Genomic DNA, 17,808 nt, shown 5'->3' on the forward strand with positions numbered 1-17,808 from the left:
GGATTTGGCCAAATAATACACTGAACTAACCACCTAAATACACATGACTAACCATAAAGCACAAAACCGTGTAAACTTGAAATTCCTAAATTAGGGATTTGGCCAAATAATACACTGAACTAACCACCTAAATACACATGACTAACCATAAAGAACAGAACCGTGTTCTGTGCTTTATGGTTAGTCATGTGTATTTAGGTGGTTAGTTCAGTGTATTATTTGGCCAAATCCGCGGGAAAAAGGGGTGTTTGGGGTGTTTTTACTATTTATATGTCTATCAATCTTTTTCCTTGAAGAATTATATGGTATTATTTCATTTGAAAGATCATTACTGCAAATTGTACATGGTCATTATTTCAATGTTTTTCTTTTTTGGTGCAATTAAAATTTTTTCGACAAAAATTAAATTTTTATTTTACTAGCTGAAAATTTAATTTGATAGCGCAAATATTTAACTTCTCATCGTACAAGCAACTGTTTCTATGAACTTTTTTATCCATTTTTACTGAAGGTGCCATAGAAATCCAGCACAGCCTAGGGGTTCTCACCCTCATACTGTAAGAACATATGACTATGAGGGATTAAGATCCCCTTTTTCAACCACATAAATTTTCGCCTATAAAAATATTTTTTAGTGGAATAAAATATTGACAAAGGGAATGAGTGAGTGAGATCTAATGGTGGAAATGTTACAGCACCTCCTGTAGTTGTTTTTCCAAAGGTAGAGTAACCATATCAATAGAGAAGAGACAATATGAACAGAAAAAAAAATATGAGAAATAAAGTAAATTTTGATGTTTTATATGATAGAAAGAAGCGATAAAAAACAAAAACAACGATGTAGAGAATGAAAAGAAAAGATGTTACTTTTGTATGAAATGACATTTTTACCTTAAATATATTCATATTTATAAATAAGTATGATAATGCCATTGTGTAATATTGTCTTAGGACCAATCTTAGTTGACTTTGTATCGTCCTTCATCGTGCGGTTTTTGCTTTTAAAATTGCGGGATGACTGTCAGGGCTTGTCCTTTAAGTGTTTCTCTATGGCATGTACGTTGGGCTTATTTCCTTGAATTTTGAGTATGAAGTTGAATTTCTCTTCACCAAAGAAACGACAAGTGGCAATGTCTTTTGTAGTCCCTTATTGACAATTACAACAAAGTTTGTAGATGAAGATCCTGAATCAAGAAAACCTTGTGATAGAAGTGATCCAAGAATGACTTCAATGACTCGTCCTCTCTTTCCCCGACCTCTTTTAAGGAGTGGGTAGTCCTTTAGGAGGTCTATATTTTCCATGAAGTGATTGGCGAATTGGCTTGACAGATCGTGCCAACTTTGTATGGAGCCTGACTGTAGCGCATGAACCATGTGAGAGCTGATTTCCTAAATGTGCACTGAATTGGCTTGATAACTCATATAGTTTTCATAAGCCTCATAGTGATCCCTGGAGTTGAACTCTCTTGCATAGTTTTCATAAACCTATAGAAGGCCCCGGTGATGCGCACGCGTCAATTTTTGTGCTGAACGGAGTGGAAGTTAGTAAAACTTTGTGATACGACTCACGAAAAGCACAACGCTTGCGTTCACATCGATGATAGAATCAGTAGTGATGGTTAGCCTCTGGCTGCGAGTGACAACCTTTTGAATTAAAGAATTGAAGTTCTCGAAATTGTCACTCTGTGTTGTGAAGCCTTGGTTCCTTGCAAGACGGACTGAGAAGTGAAATCGTCGGGTGTTCTTTGATGTTAGTGGTTACTTGGTTGTTGTCTTGCTGAGGGCAACTGCCATTGTGGTTGACCATGACGATGACAAAATTAACCATCCTAGCGGTAGTGGTTGTGGGAATTGAAATTTATCTTTTCTCATTCCGACGCTAATGAACTGACCTGAACTTCTTGATGGGCTTGATAAGGGAGGAAGCTCCTGAGTCAGGCATGATTGATGATGTCTTGAACCGGCGTGCGCGGATAGAAGCATGTTGGATGTTCTCCTTGCTCCGATGATTGGATTGAAAAAGATCACCTTCAAAAATGATTCCAATGCTCAAGTCAATAGATGAATGAGTAGTGAGTCAAATTTATACATCCGTTTCTTGACATGTGGCGACATTCGTAAGAGAAAAAACCCTTTAAATTCTCTTCATCCAAATAAATTTAAGACCATCTCCCTTCCCTACTATTATTTTTTTGTCTTTTCTTTTCTATATTTCACCTTTTTTGAACAAAGTTCTATGTGTTAGGCTTTTTGTTGTCTCCATGGGTAACTTCATGTACCAAAGTAAAAGCTGCTCTTCTTTTATGAGTACTTCGAACGATTGCATTATCTTTCTAAAGTAACTTTCTTCATTACTCAATTAACTAATTGGTAGTTTACAATCAAATAAGTAAAAAGTGTACAATCAATTCTTTATGCACTTAATTAATGAAAAACTTTTGGAAAATAAAACACTTTTAATCCCAAAGTTACTCATGAATCATGCATGACAACTACTTTGGTTTATGAAGTCAATTTCTAGAACATGAATTTATAAACAAGATATATACTACTTCCCTTTTTTAATCCAAGTTTCAAAATAAATCTGAAGAAATGTTAGTAATTCTTAAATTCTTATTCATCAAATATTATTAATTATTCCCATGTGTTGAGATAAAATCATAAAACCAAGTGATAAGAAGACAAGACAACTAGACACGTAGACACCAACCAAGAACATAGTAAAAGAGTTTGACTGTGACGTGAGGGGGTGAAGTAAAAAGTACAAAAAGGGTTCAATGATTCAGCGAATAGAAACGTGACACGTGTGATCAAAACAGAGTATAAATAGATCGAGGTCTCTTTCGCGCTATTTGGTACTCAGAAACAGAGACAGAAGCATCAGCATAGCTTTCTCCGCGGCGGCGCCACCTGCTTCCTCCGTCGTTCCACCTCCGCTTCCTGCTCAAACCCTAAGGTACTCTTCCATTCCACACTCACACTCTTCTGTTTTGCTTAGTTTCAACAAATCAAATCATGTTCTGCTTAATTTTATATAATCCAATTAATCAACATGCTTCTAGTTTTTATCTTTCATTGATTTGGATCTCTGTTTGTAGTGATCTTACAATAATCTAGTCATTTTCAAGTGATTGTGCTATAGGGAGATGAATTAGGGTTTTTTTTGCTTGTGTTAATTTATGATTTAGGGTGGAAATTGGAGGGTTTTAGATGTGTTTTGTGAAATAATTAATAAAATTAATTTGATTAAATCTGCAGCTGAAAATGCATATGGATCTGTCTGGCAAAGAATCTGGTGATGAGAGAATGGGAACAGTGTTGGAAGCCAACAATGGTGTTGATGTTGTTGTTCCTGTAAAGGCTGAGAAACCAGAAGCTGCTGCTGCTACTGATTGTTCTGTTCCTGTGACTCCTGAGGCTGTGAGAGAGAATGGGGATCTTCATTCCCCTCTCACTCTCACTGTGGTGAGGAATCAGCTGAAACGAGCCTGCATTGATCCCGATCGCGGAAATGCTGGTAGGGATGGTGGCAGCCCAAGAACACCAAAAGATGGTGTTTTTGACCCCTTTGCACCTGGTCCTGATAGCATGCAAAATGCACCCCAGTGTAAGAAGTATGCTGAAGAGTTCAGGAACAGCGTTGCGAGGAGGCTGAGTTTTATCCCTTGCTTTGTTGATGATGATGGTGGTGATGTTCTGCACCAGAAGAGGACTTCTCTTCTTCCAGATGCAGGGCCTCTTTCGGATGAGGAAATGGTGGAGTCGGTGTACTGGAATCTCTTGCGGGTTATTGTTTCAATGCAGCGGACTGAGGGGGTTCTTGCTCAGGTGTCAAGTGTGGAAGGGCGTGATTCTGATGATGGTGGTTGCAAAACTCCTCCTTCGCCGTTCCGGTTCACTGGAATTGCTGATACCTGTCCTGGTGCACCTATGAAGCCAGCTGCTATGCCGAGGAACATTGAAGTGGGGTTATGCAAGAAGCTTGAATTCTGACTCAAACCCTGGTAGACCAGTTAGTTACACATCAGATTCACTCGTAATTGCTAATTTGACATTCTCCATGTTCTTTTTGTACTGTAACTTGTAGCTTAGCTTGTTCAGGGCTAGTGTAGTTTCACAGGGAATAACTGCAATCTGACCAAGCTGATAGATGTTTGCAATTACCAGCTACATTGTATAGTATAGAATTGATGTTAATTTATTTTGCAAATGAATAATTATCCTGTGGTACTCAAATTAAATAATTACTTTACATTTCGAGCATGTTTTTAAATTATGTAGGTGAATAACATTTTAATATCATATATATGTTGGCAAATTTAACAGGTTTGTTTGTTTCATTCAAGGGTCTTCCATATCAATTGATCTATTATTACAGATGTGGGTTTCTTTATCATAGTTATTGACATGTATACTATGATTATGAATGCTGAACTAGTTGATAATGTTGAAATATTGTTCTGGAATCTCAGCTGCTAGTTGGCATGATGCTTGACGTCTCTTGCTTTTTCTCCCTTCCTTCATCTGATGCATGTGTGCTCTGTTACATATAATAGGGAGGTTTTGCTCCAATTTGGATCCCCTGCAGCCACTCTGTACAACCTCCCCTCTGCAGAAAAATCCCAACCACTAATTTATAACTTTAATGGTAAAGATTGGCTCAAGTAGAAAAGTGATAAATTTTTACAAGTCTTCACTTATTTATAGCTGCTGTACGGTGTACCCGCTGCTCAGAGGATCCAAATTGGTGTTGCGCTCTCTCTCAAGAGAGGATTATTATTCTGATATTTTTCTTTGCAAATAGTTTACCTTTTTTTTATTACGAAAATCAGAAGATTATCACTCAAGATTTTTGTGTGTGTAAGACATGTATCATTTATGAGAGGTAATTCAGTTCGAATCGGAAATATCTCATCCTAGTGGGGTTAGCTCTTCAGTAAGGATCTTTTTTACTCACAAGACTCAAACCCGAGACCTAAATGAGAATCAAACATGTATCACTTGAACCTATTACCTGTTGTAAATTATCGTTTAAGATAAAACAAAGTAGAAGAGTTATGGAGAATAAAAATCCAAAGTAGAACGGTTATCATTTAAGGTGAACTAAGTTTCTTTTGTTTTTGGATGTTCCTAACAAACTTTAATATTTCAAAATAAACACATTTTTAATGTGAGAGAAATATGTTGACTATCTTGTAAATAGACCAACCACATTGAATTATGTTAAGAGTGTTTAAAAAAATGTGTTGCTAGTACTTCTCATTTTTTATTTGTTACGCTCATAACATACGACTATGCTGAACATTATCCTATCTTTGTGCAAAATTTATGTGAGAGGTAGGTTGAGTTTGAACTTTGAACTCACCAAGATAACAACTTTTTCCAATCCCACTCCAAATTATCTATTGTTAGCTATTGTTTAAAAGAGTTTATTTGAGTTTGTCTTGTAACATTAACGCTTTATGCAATTTTATGTAGAGCTTATGTAAATAAAATATGACCTACCTATAAATTGTATTGAACTTGTGTTATTGGAGAAAACCACTTAACTTTTCCAGCAGTGATTTTTTTATATCCACAAGACTTGAACCTGAGACTTTGCTTAAGGGGAATCAAACATGTACCACTTGAACCAACCACCCGTTGGTAGAGAACTATTTGATAAAAAGATTTAAGCAAAATATATAGAGATGAATCAATTAACTAAGTAAATGAAAAATAAATTAAACAGCCTAATTTTATAAATAATATTTATATTTATTTTTTAAAAAGTATATATAATCTACGTTTGTGTGCGACACTGGTTATTGTCTTCTACCCTCTAATTTCTCCCAATTTCACCTTCTAATCCCCCAAATTCAGAATTGGAACCCTAATTCCACCCAATCTCACTCAATCTCTCACCTTCTCTACTCCCATAGCTGCTGTCCACACCACCGACGATAACATTTTCAATCTAAAATAGGTACCGCGCTTCTGCTCCGATCAAGCTCTCAGGTACCGTTGTCTCCGCAATTAATAACATTTTCAATCTAGGTTTTTTTGATTGGTTCTGTGTTTTAGTGCTCTTGGAAGTGTTCACAAATTACAACCCTGTTGAATGCACATAAGGTTCCAGTTTAATTTGTATGGTTTCATTGATTATTAACAAGTCTTGCTCCTTTTGATGCTACTGCTGTTTTCTACCCATTGATGTTTTTGGAATCAGAGTTTCCATGTATGGGTTCTTTTGGATCCATCATCACTTGTTGTTGTTGGGTGTCATTTACTTGATGGATTTTTTGTTGTTATTATCATTGTGAATAGGCCATCTCTTTTGGCAAAGAGGAATGCTATTAGGTACCATACGAATAAATAGGCCAACGAAATGTAAGAATGGACTAAATGACACTGTAATATCAGATGTTTTCCCCGGAAATCAAGTGAATCAAAATGTTTAATACCTAGTCGTAACTTTCGTCTCGTACTTATTAGGATTTCTCTTTGGCAAAAACAACAGGAATGTCTTCTCTCCATTCGAGCTTCTTTTCTCTAGTCTTTTGGTTTTGTTAATCTCTTGACTCAGCTCCTTTCACTTTTAATTTCAGTTATTTTTCACCAACAAAGATCAGCTTCCTCTTTTTTGCTTTCTTTGTTTTATTTTTTTGAAATTTCACGAGTCCTTTTCACGTTTTTGTCAGGGTTAAAGGATAAAAAGGATGATCTACACAGCAATTGACACATTCTACCTCACGGACGAGCAGCTTACGAATTCACCCTCTAGAAAAGATGGCATAGATGAAACCACTGAGACCACCCTTAGAATTTATGGCTGTGATCTCATTCAAGAAAGTGGCATTTTGCTTCGACTGTATCCTTTTCTTTCTTCTTGATATTGTTTTCATTTACATTTTAACTCTCGTGCTCAGTTCAGTTTGTTACCTTAATTGTGTGGCAGACCACAAGCTGTCATGGCCACTGGGCAGGTTCTATTTCATCGTTTCTATTGTAAGAAGTCATTTGCGCGGTTCAATGTCAAGGTTATCTTGTGCTATATATTATTTGCTCGTCTTCCTCTCTCTGTGCTTTAATGAATAAACATGCTCACGGCATATCTTTTTGCAGAAAGTTGCTGCGAGCTGTGTGTGGCTGGCTTCAAAACTGGAGGAAAATCCTAAAAAAGCCAGACAAGTAATCATTGTTTTTCATAGGATGGAATGTAGGAGAGAGAACTTGCCCATGGAATATTTAGACTTGTATTCCAAGGTCAGAAGCTTCTTATTCTCCCCTTCTCACCCTTTTAGTACAGACATGTGGTGAATTTGTTATTTCAATAAATTTGTTATCTTTGTTGTGAACAGAAATATGTTGATTTGAAAATGGAGTTGAGCAGAACAGAGAGACATATTTTGAAAGAAATGGGATTCATTTGCCATGTTGAGCATCCTCATAAGTTTATTTCAAATTACCTTGCTACCCTTGAAACACCTCCAGAATTGACGCAAGAAGCTTGGAATCTAGCTAATGATAGGTACATTAATTATACATATTATCATTATAATTATTGTTGTTGTTTTTATTACTTTTTAATATTATTATTTTAATTTTTTATTATTCCAGTATATTCATTTGTTCCCCTCCACAATGTACGCCACGATTTATAATTTATTACTCCCACAAGATCCCTGAATTAGATTGTCTTTTCTATGCTGTTAAATTTTGGAATGTCTGCTATGCAAGTATAACTTCAGTTTGAATATTTTGTCAAGATGATTGTACTTTGGTGCAACATACAATGTCAACACTTGATGCTTTTTGTAATCTTGTGTGACAGACATTTGATCCAAGCACAATTTGTAGAGGAGTAAAATTTTGTTTACTCATTTTGTTGCCTGACTGACTACATTGTGCTAGGATTTTTTGTTATGGCTCAAATTCAACATGTTTTCATAGAGCCTTATATCTTGCTGTTCTATAGTTATATGCTTCCCTAACTCTGTTTTTGATCCAGTTTGCGCACTACATTGTGTGTTCGATTTAAGAGTGAGGTTGTGGCTTGTGGAGTTATATATGCTGCTGCACGTAGATTCCAAGTTCCCCTTCCTGAGAACTCACCTTGGTGGAAGGCATTTGACGCAGACAAGTCTGGAATTGATGAAGTCTGCAGGGTTCTGGCACACCTTTATAGCCTTCCCAAGGCAGAATATATGTCAGTCTGCAAGGACGGGGACTTCACATTCTCCAACAAACCATTGGAATCAAAGTCTCAGCCAACAGCAAAGGTGACGACGTTTTCTATATTAATTTTGAGATTTTGTTCCTTTGAAGTGAGGGATATATGCTTTAGAAAGTAAGGTGAAAAGCTAAACCATTATTTTTTCTATTAATGGTTAAACTACATACTTCATTCTAAATCCTTAATTTTTAACTTTCTTTAATGATGCAATATTAGCATTAGTCGACTATTATGGGACAAATGTTTGCTTTTGTAAACCTTTATTATTTTCAATCAACTTCTGGTTTTAATCTGACATATTTTAAATCACTGCCAATTGTAGGATGTGCCTCAAAGCAGTTCCCCAGCTAATACTGACACCTCAGAGCCAAAGGGAGCCTCTGGAGAAGCTAATGTTGAATCAATTGGTGGCAAGGATGGATTGGCAAAGCTAGCTATTGATAAGCTAAAAGATTCTAAGAAGTCTGATGATGAATCCAAAGGCACTGAGGGAGAGACAAGAAATGAACCCACGCTGAAGTCCAAGTTTGACCGTAAATTGGAGACCAGTGGTGACATACGCAGAGAGAGGGAAAGGGATAGGGATAGTAGGGATAGAGACAGGGATAGGGACAGGGAGAGGGACAGAAGAAGATCCAGGGATCGCGATCGGGGAAGGGATTCTGATAAAGAGCGTGAACGAGAGGAAGGCGAGAGGGACAAACTCAAGGATCATGGTCACCGTTCTAGGGAGAGAGCAAAGGATTCAGGTACTTCTAAAATCGCTAGCATTTTTCATTATTTTTTGTTGTGTATTTTGTTTATAGTTAAGTCTTTTTATTGGATGCAGGGCATTCAGAGAAGTCTAAACGCCATTCATCACGCGGTATGAATTCTTTTGTCTTCATGAGTTTGGCATTTGTTTTCATTTTGGCATGTCATCATCTTCTAACATGTTTTCATTTCAGATCATGACTACTACAGTTCCTCTTACTCGTCAAGAGAGAAAGATAGGCATAGACACCATTGAGAAGAGCTTTCAGGATGTGCCGGCATTATTATTGTCTATGACTCCTTGCAAAGTCAGTCAATTGATCAAGCACTACACACAGTCTTTGATTTATAATCAGTAACTACTAACTGTCAGGGAAGAGTTGTTACATATGTATACAATTAGTATTGTCTTTTTTGTTTGTTGTAGCAACCATGATGTCCAAGCTTGTCTTTCAGATTTCAATGAAGACAATTTTCCTTGACTCCATCTCTTTTGCTAAGATAATATACAAAGGTTAAAGACAACTTCAGCATGTTAGCTAGTTTGATTTGTGATATGTTCTTTATTAATATTTGGATTTAGGAACAATTTATAAGTGCTTTAGTCTGAGCAAATTTTGTTCTGTTCCATAAAACTCCATTTTGTTAGCTAAATGTAAAGAGCATTGAGAAAGGTGAAAGATTGGCTGAAAGAATCAAAAAAATGGAAGTGTATTATTGACCATGAACAAGAAATGGATTATGAGAATAGAAAAATACTTGTTTAATTATCTTCTCAATTTTCTGAATTATTTTTTTTAGAAATAATTTTGAAGATTTGTATTTCGAAAGTAGAAAAAATATTTTATTTAAACGAGATGTTTAACAAAGCTTAAAAATCTGACTTGAACCCTTAGGCTGAAAGTTAGATTTTTAGGACTCGTACTTTTGGGGAAATTTTTAACCTCCATCCTCAATTGTTTCCTCTTTCTTGAACGATTTCTCCTTTCACTCTCAATTGAACAAATGCTCTATAATTTGATTTTCATGTCTATGTAATCAGTTAGTTATGGAAAATGAGTGATAAACATATGTTTTTCAGCGACATTCAATCGACACGCTTTACTGGCATTAAACAGTCAGGCGTTAAAGTGTATATCAATTGAATATCGATTGAAAACCGTATGTTCACGTATCGGTGCTCGTTCGTTCTATCTCCTTCAGACTAACTCACTCTCTTAAAACAATTTGTTACCCTAACTAATGGACTACCTTATTAACAAAAGACTTGCCCTTATTAATATGTGATTGGCATGCTGAAGATGATGTCAAGAAGTACAAGTTGGGACTTATGCAAAAAATGTTGGAAGAGTTCGAGAGGATTTATGATGAGCTTTGTGAACTCAAATGGTCTTGGTCTTATCAGAAGACGAATATGTGGGAAGATGGATTTTTGGAGTTGGGGATTGCCATGAGCAAGGTTGTTAGACTCGCGAGTTAACTCGCTGACTCGGTAGACTCGCGAGTCTACATAGGAAAAACGAGTCGACTCGCTGCCAGACTCGTTTTCTGGCCTGACTCGGTCTGACTCGGTCTGACTCGGCCTGACTCGGTGACCGAGTCACCGAGTCAAGTTTTTTTTTTTTTTTTTTTTTTTTAAGTTAAAAAATCCCAAATTTATTAAAAATCCCTAAAACTAAACCTATTTTCAACCTCTATCGCGTTCCTCTTCCTTCTTTGCTTCAAAAAATCTTGGATGCTCTTATAATTAGATTATATGTTTGTATTTATTCTTCATGTGACAAGGTTATACTTAGTAAATTTTCATTTCTGGTAGACTCGAGTCTCGTCGAGTCTACGCGTCGAGTCTACGAGTCGAGTCTACGAGTCGAGTCTACCTACCCAAAACGAGTCTGCTTAGACTCACGAGTCTGACAACCTTGGCCATGAGCGTGCAGCAACTGAGTGGAGCAATGAAAGTGAAGGTAAAGAATCTAGTTCCAGAGAGCAATTGTTTTGACAAAAACAAATAACTAAGAATTACTTCGCTTATTGTGCCAAAATGCAACAACGTAATGTCAATTATTCCTTTATCTAAATTATATTTCTAAGAATAAAAAATAAGAACTCAAAAAACTAAAAAAGTTTCCGTTGCCGGGACTTGAACCCGGGTCTCTCGGGTGAGAGCCGAGTATCCTGACCAACTAGACTACAACGGATTTGTGTTAGTTCTTTTCAAAAACATCAATATCACTCTACATGATTGTTTTTTTACTTTTTATTAATATCGGTCTAACAAGCCAATTCCCTTGTAAAGAATAGTTTTCTACGCAAAAAGATCTTCTAAAAAGCAACACCTTTGCTTCCAAATGTTCAAAGCAACGACTAAGGTGCGAACAACCTAAGAGCGAGGAACAACCTGCAGCCACTCACTGAAGCTCACGAGAAGGAAGAACTCAACATCGTAGAACAAAAATGCATACCCTACTGAGCAAAGCTATAATTACACATGTAGTCCATCTGTGTTTTGACATGGTGCCACACATCCAACATAAGCCATACCTGGGATACCTCTACTAACTAGAACACCCATCATTAGAAGCGCATTTAAGCAAGCTTGCTAGGGAAAGAACCACATATTCTCAGGAAGGGGAGTGTAAAATCCAATGTTCTGAAAACCGGACCGGACCGGCCGGTTCGACCGGGAACCGGACCTGGCACCGGTCCGGAACACTGTAGGAACCGCTGGAAAGCAAACCGGAATCAAACCGCTCAAACCGGTCTAGAACCGGTCAAAATCGGAAAAACCGGTAGACCAACGGTCAAACCGAATACACTTTAATATTTTTTTTTCTCTCTCTCTTTTTAACTTTCCTTTCAAACGTTTCGATTTCCGTGTGGCACCAGCTTTTCATAAATTTCCGGTCAATCTTTCCACTATCATTATCAATCTAAACATGAAAATGGAGAAATATTAAATATGGTTATTAATTTCCACTTTCCAATATATACACATATATATTACCAAGGCCAAGGATCTGATTTTTTTGAACGTATATAAGGATGGATCCGATATTCCGATTTGAAGTTTTGGACCTACTACCACTGTATCAAAAAAAAAAAGAATTGGATGATATTATAAAACTTTAAATATTTCATGATAGTATATTTAATTAACAAGTCTTGGCCAATGAAAAAATAAACACGTTCTAAGTGCATTCGTTTTATTTACTATTTTGTCAGCTTGATATTCACCTATTGTAATATTATATGTAATTAAACTCAAATTTGGGTAACAATATAAGGGTAACATAATAAGTATCAGTATTAAATGATATTTAGTATATTCTAAATATTTTAAATATTAATTTATTATTAACGGTTTGACCTCGGTCTAACCCCGGTTGGACCTTTAAACCTTAAACCAGTACCTTTACCGGTTTAATAACCGGTCCGGTTTTCAGAACATTGGTAAAATCTAACATCACCACTAGAAGACAACCTATGATAACCATTAAGGTAGAATTCACTCCATCCAAACTATCACACCACACTGTCTCATCCTGAACATCTACGACCAAAACCACTTGAGCATGAAGCAAAGAGTTATGCACATTGGTAGGCAGTCAAGTCTAGACATGATCCAAATTACAGCTCTCGTCATCACCACAAATGTGTCGAAGACGTGATTGAAAATCATTAATATAAACAAACGAAACAACACTGCAAAGCGGCCCAAACCCTAACCAATTATCATACCAAAGCGAGATATTACTCTTACAAGTCCTCCCTCCCCCCGCCAACAATTTGTTCACAAACTTTGCAAATTGAACGCCAAACATAAGACCCTCTCCGACATTGAACTGATGGGTATGATAATCTACTGTGAAATGAGAGCAACCAAGCCTATATTGTAATTATATTTTTGTTTTCCTCGTGCTCTATTGTATTTTTTCTTTTCAGGGCCTGATGATTCCCTTGCTTGTAGGTGTTGTTTGGCTTGGGCGTAGCCCTTAATTGAATCTCCTTTAACAAAACAATGTTTCTTTCTCCAGCGGTGTTTGAATTTATCCATGAAATTATAAACACCCAACAATTATGCATAATGACTTGAATTCAACAATGAGATTATGAGCCAATCAACGATAACTTAATACAAGAATTGAAAAATCATGGACTGAAAAGGATCAGCTGCAATTACGTAACACACAAACAGCGGTAGATGCAAGTTAACTTAAAGAGATAAGCTTCATGACTACGAAATGAAGATATACACGAACATAGCAAATAAATTCCCAGAAACAGCCTGAGAGATAAAGGAGAGAGGAGAAAGCAAAATATGAACAGATTAATTAAAAATTAAATAATACTTGTATAGCCTACTAAAGTTCACTCATAAACTGAAAATGAATAATCAAAGTTTTGTCTTGTAATGGCACTCTTGGTTCCCAACTGTTCTATTGGAAATATTAACTGCAATATCACAAGATGTATAGGAAACCACATGCACTTTGATAAAGCCCATGATGCTGACTTTGCCAGAAATTCTGGAGAAAGTGTTCAGGGGCAATGTACCAGATGTGACATCAGAGAAAAGCTGGGAATTGGAGAGCAAACGGTCTGCCATAATGGTGAGGGTGAGGTTGAATCCCTTGGTCTGATCAGAAGAAATCTCTCCAGCAGGTATAGGGACTTCACCTATCTGCTGTCCTCTATAGTTGAGTTGAGCAGTGCTGTCTGAGTACTTGAATCCCACCTTATTCGGGTTCTTCACCGAGAGATTCACGTCCAAGGTCACGTTCAAATCTACCCTTAGTTTTGCTATATCCAACTTCACGTCAACATCCTCTAGCTTCATCGAGTCTACTGTGGTAACGGGATGTTTAGCTTTGAACACTGTCAAAGCTAGAATCACTATTAGCAATACAATTGCAATCAGGATACCTGTCACAATCAGACACACTTTTCCCCCTTTACTAGATCCTACTTTCATCCTGCTTTTTCCTTCTTAACAATCCTGTATTGTCAAGCAAATGTGCATTTTCAGTAAAACAACAAATACACTTCAATACATTATATACCTAGTATTGACATCATATCAAGTATCTTTGAGTCACAAACTTTTTAATTATGGCCTTTTCGATGTATGTAATATAAGCTTAGAAGAAAATGGAAGTTACAGGGTTGTCCTCTCCAGGTATATGCCTAATTTTTCTTACCTTTATATTGACATTTCTCTTAGACATGTAAAAGCTATAATTACATAGACATCATTGATGAACTGCCCAACGAGGGAACTCCAAAGTTGATTGGGCAGTCCGGTATTTTGCCTGGATCTTCATTAACTCTAGTTTCCAGGCAATAGGCATGTCTCACTCAGATTATCAGTCTGGTGCTCTGAATTAGCATTTTTACAACTCAACCACACCCTTAAAAATGACACACAGTGGTGTATATCTTTAAGGATTGCACAATAGAATTGAGTTTCTAATTCCATGCCTTTTACGGCAGTTGAAAAGGAAGAAGATAAGAACTTTTGAAGAATAAGAGATAAATTATTATTTAAAAAACAAAAAGTGTATAATCTAATAGCTAACCACTAGATACATCAGAAAAGTGGCTATAGGAAATATAAGCACACTGTAATGAGTAAAATAATGAGATGAGCAATTACTCAAGTAAGTTTAATGGTAAAAAGCTCCCTCTGACACCATGTCCCCCATCTTCTGACCCAGTTGTATTTGAAATAAACGTTAACAGTTTATCGCTTACAGTTTTTATATACTTAAGGGCAACCCTGGTGCTGTGTTATAATACTCTCACTATGCGCGAGGGGCACGGAGGGGCCGGATCCACTTTGTGAATCTTATGTAGACAGTCTTACCTTGCATTTTTGCAAGAGGCTTATTCCACGGCTCGCCCCATGACCGCAAAATCACATGGCAGCAACCCGACTGTTGCACCGAGGCTCGCCCTCTTATGTTTTTTATTAACTAAAGAACTTGATTTAGGATAGCTTTCTGCTTGAGGACTTGTGTGTGTAAGAAGCATATCAAGTGAAAAATTAGAACATGGAATAGTTAATAATACTGACTAATCCATGTATGATCTATCCTCACTAGATAGATCCCCTGTGTTTCTAAGTAAAAACAAAAAAGACAGAAAGTAAATGTTGCCTCTTATGATTTCATTCTATAACAACTTTGCAGAGTGCATAGTCCCATGAGCATGAATGATTTACAAATTAATTAAAGGCAAAATTAGAAACATCAAACATGGATGAATAATTTGTAGGATTGAACAACTAAGTGCATGTTTGGTTTCCAGTTCAAAAAGGTCCAAAACCTCTTTCACGTTCGGGGCATTGGAATGTGTGATCTCGAATTCCGATGCCCTAAACAGACTTTCGAACTGAAAACCAAACACAGTCTAACCAAATGAATCAAAATATGAGAAACAGTAAAATAATACGGCATTGGTGGTGACATACCTGGGAATAATTGAAGAAGGAAATTGAAGGGTTGAATTCTCACTTGTCAGCATACATACACAAACTGCAACAAATTGAATAAAGCTTCTAAACGGTGAAATTGCAATACAAATTATCAAGACTTGAATATTTGAAAACCCCTAAACGCACCTTGAGAGGTTCAGTTATGAAATGCTTCCGAAGTCGACGGTTTCGTGGGCCTGTGCGTGTGAAAGAGGGAAGAAAAAACACGAATGAAAGCGATACAAAAACAAATAGACAAATATTGCGTGTTAATCAACATTAATTAAATGAGATATCCAAAGATACAGGAACGAGGGCGTTTGGTAGAAGGGATCTTTAATGATTCCCGGGTAAGTTAGGTTGGGAATGTAACATTTCCATGTTTGGTACAAATTTTATATTTTTAAATATTTTAATTAAATAAATTTTAAAAACATACCTGAGAATTGAATTTATCAACAAAACACTTTTTTAAAAGATGTCTGGAAATAACATTCACATCATAGAATCCACTTACCCGGGGATGATTTTTGATAACTTGTAACAAACACCCCCTTAACCTCAGGATAACACTTCAAACTGTTTTAAAACATTGATTAAAAAATTAAGAAACATAAAATTATAGTTAATTGAATAATTAGTTAAAGTAAAGATAATACTAGTTTGTTATATTTGTTTTTGGTGAATATACTAATTTTTTATATAAACTCCAAATATTTTTTTTTTGTATTGTTAAATTTGTGATTTGCTCAAACAAGGAAAATGATTGTCAACCTTTATCTAGTAAAATATGCAAAATTCAATGAGTCACCAGATTTAAACTATCTGCTTTAAAATAATCATAATAATAAGAAAAGAAGATGATTAAAACATAACAGTTAAGAGAAATGAGATTACTTTTTAACAAAATGATTTTTTATGACTATGAAGAGATTTTAATCCCTGAGAGGAGACTTAGAAGAAAGTGATCGGTCCCTAGATGATAACTCAAGTGGTAAGAGTTAGGGGACATATGAGTTGAGTGGAGGAGATCCAGGGATTAATCCCTGAAAGTGCAATTTATATTTTTGATGTACCAAAAAAAAATGACCAAAGAAATGAATAGTCATGTGATCATCTTTATTACGCTATCTTTTTTATTTATTCTTAATTGAATGGGTTGATTGTTGAAGATTTTTTATTGGTTGTGATGTGGTAGATTTGTGTGTGGAGAAGAATTACTCTATGAAACATGCCTAAATTTAATTAGCTGATACCTTTCTTCTAAATTAGACTTTTTTTAAAAGTTCACTTTTTTAAAACCAAAAGTCAATTTTAATAAATGCTGCATAGTGTTTGACTTTAGATATTTAAACTAGTTGAGGTGCATGCAATGCATATGACTAAGCAGAGCTTACTTGTCGCTGTTGCTAAACTTGTTGTCCTTGATTTGTGCTGGAAAACAAGTGCATGTGCTTCAACAATGCCCCATTAAAGCTTTCTGCAACAAAGAAGGTTGTACTTGACATATTCAAGTTAAGATTTGAAAGTTGTAGGGTAGATCAGTTTTTTAAGTTGTCGATCAGTGATCCGCATTTTATAGTCATTGATATAACAATTTTTTAATTGACGATTTTGAATCAACAGCTATTAACCGTGGATCACCAGTGCACCACTTAAAAAAAATGTCTTCCATGCAACTTGTCGTTAAGGTTTTGTACCCCACCATTCTCCTCTACATCTCATATATCAACGTTTGAATGAGACTCACCAATATTGAGGACTTAATTCATACCCCAGAGATTGACTTCATTGGTTTGACTAGTGATCATATGACCCCTTTGGGCTACCTACAAACATGGCTCACCATCGAAGATGGTTGAAACTCAAAGGCAGCTAATGCTAAATTCCTACAACACTATACTAACCTTCACTTAAATGTGCTAGGTGCTATTATTTCAACCCCGCACCAGCTGGTGAAGTTCCCTACCAGAGACTTCAAGATTTATGTATCTTGTAGATTAAGAACTAGCTAGAAACGATTACAATCTCAAGTCTCAACATCCTTTGGAATCGAGGGGTACAAAATAAATCAGAAAAAACAAGAAATACAAAGCCCCTTAGTCTCACAATGTCATGCTCACTGAACTCATGTATCCACACTTCAAACTGAAGAAAGTTAATCGTCTACAGAGAAATTATCATTTGTTACTCCTGTCTCAATAATAATTGTCCAATTTACAAACACTGACTTTTGGATGACAGGTTTAGAAAAGCTATAATAATGAAACCAGAAACAAGATCAAAGTGATCAAATATCACACCTGAACCAAATCAAATGCATTAAAAAACAACATACATTTTCTTCAATCCTCTCTTTCTGAATTGC

General features: G+C 36.1%; 3 protein-coding genes and 1 non-coding gene across 4 annotated transcripts; 2 read left to right on the forward strand and 2 right to left on the reverse strand.

The window, feature by feature from the left end:
• The first annotated feature begins 2,810 nt into the window (after nucleotides 1-2,810).
• On the forward strand, nucleotides 2,811-4,263 carry LOC130749644 (uncharacterized). Its single transcript, XM_057603015.1, has 2 exons — nucleotides 2,811-2,956; nucleotides 3,259-4,263. Exon 2 carries the CDS (start codon nucleotides 3,265-3,267, stop codon nucleotides 3,991-3,993), a length of 729 nt encoding a protein of 242 aa, XP_057458998.1. The 5' UTR covers nucleotides 2,811-2,956; nucleotides 3,259-3,264; the 3' UTR covers nucleotides 3,994-4,263.
• Nucleotides 4,264-5,802: 1,539 nt separating this feature from the next.
• Nucleotides 5,803-9,493, forward strand: LOC130748878 (cyclin-L1-1). Its single transcript, XM_057602123.1, has 9 exons — nucleotides 5,803-5,997; nucleotides 6,681-6,850; nucleotides 6,938-7,019; nucleotides 7,105-7,245; nucleotides 7,341-7,510; nucleotides 7,991-8,261; nucleotides 8,538-8,964; nucleotides 9,045-9,080; nucleotides 9,163-9,493. Exons 2-9 carry the CDS (start codon nucleotides 6,699-6,701, stop codon nucleotides 9,222-9,224), a joined length of 1,341 nt encoding a protein of 446 aa, XP_057458106.1. The 5' UTR covers nucleotides 5,803-5,997; nucleotides 6,681-6,698; the 3' UTR covers nucleotides 9,225-9,493.
• A 1,600-nt stretch (nucleotides 9,494-11,093) lies between these two features.
• On the reverse strand, nucleotides 11,094-11,166 carry TRNAE-CUC (transfer RNA glutamic acid (anticodon CUC)). The gene has a single exon. It is a non-coding gene; the product is annotated as a tRNA-Glu (tRNA).
• A 2,121-nt stretch (nucleotides 11,167-13,287) lies between these two features.
• Nucleotides 13,288-15,742, reverse strand: LOC130749588 (uncharacterized). The gene is made up of 3 exons (XM_057602967.1): nucleotides 15,588-15,742; nucleotides 15,438-15,501; nucleotides 13,288-13,964 (listed from the first exon to the last, which is right to left on the reverse strand). The coding sequence occupies exon 3, from the start codon at nucleotides 13,938-13,940 to the stop codon at nucleotides 13,362-13,364; it is 579 nt and encodes a 192-aa protein (XP_057458950.1). The 5' UTR covers nucleotides 13,941-13,964; nucleotides 15,438-15,501; nucleotides 15,588-15,742; the 3' UTR covers nucleotides 13,288-13,361.
• Between the last annotated feature and the right edge of the window lie 2,066 nt (nucleotides 15,743-17,808).

Source organism: Lotus japonicus, chromosome 3 (genome assembly GCF_012489685.1).
Source record: "Lotus japonicus ecotype B-129 chromosome 3, LjGifu_v1.2".
NCBI lineage: Eukaryota > Viridiplantae > Streptophyta > Magnoliopsida > Fabales > Fabaceae > Lotus > Lotus japonicus.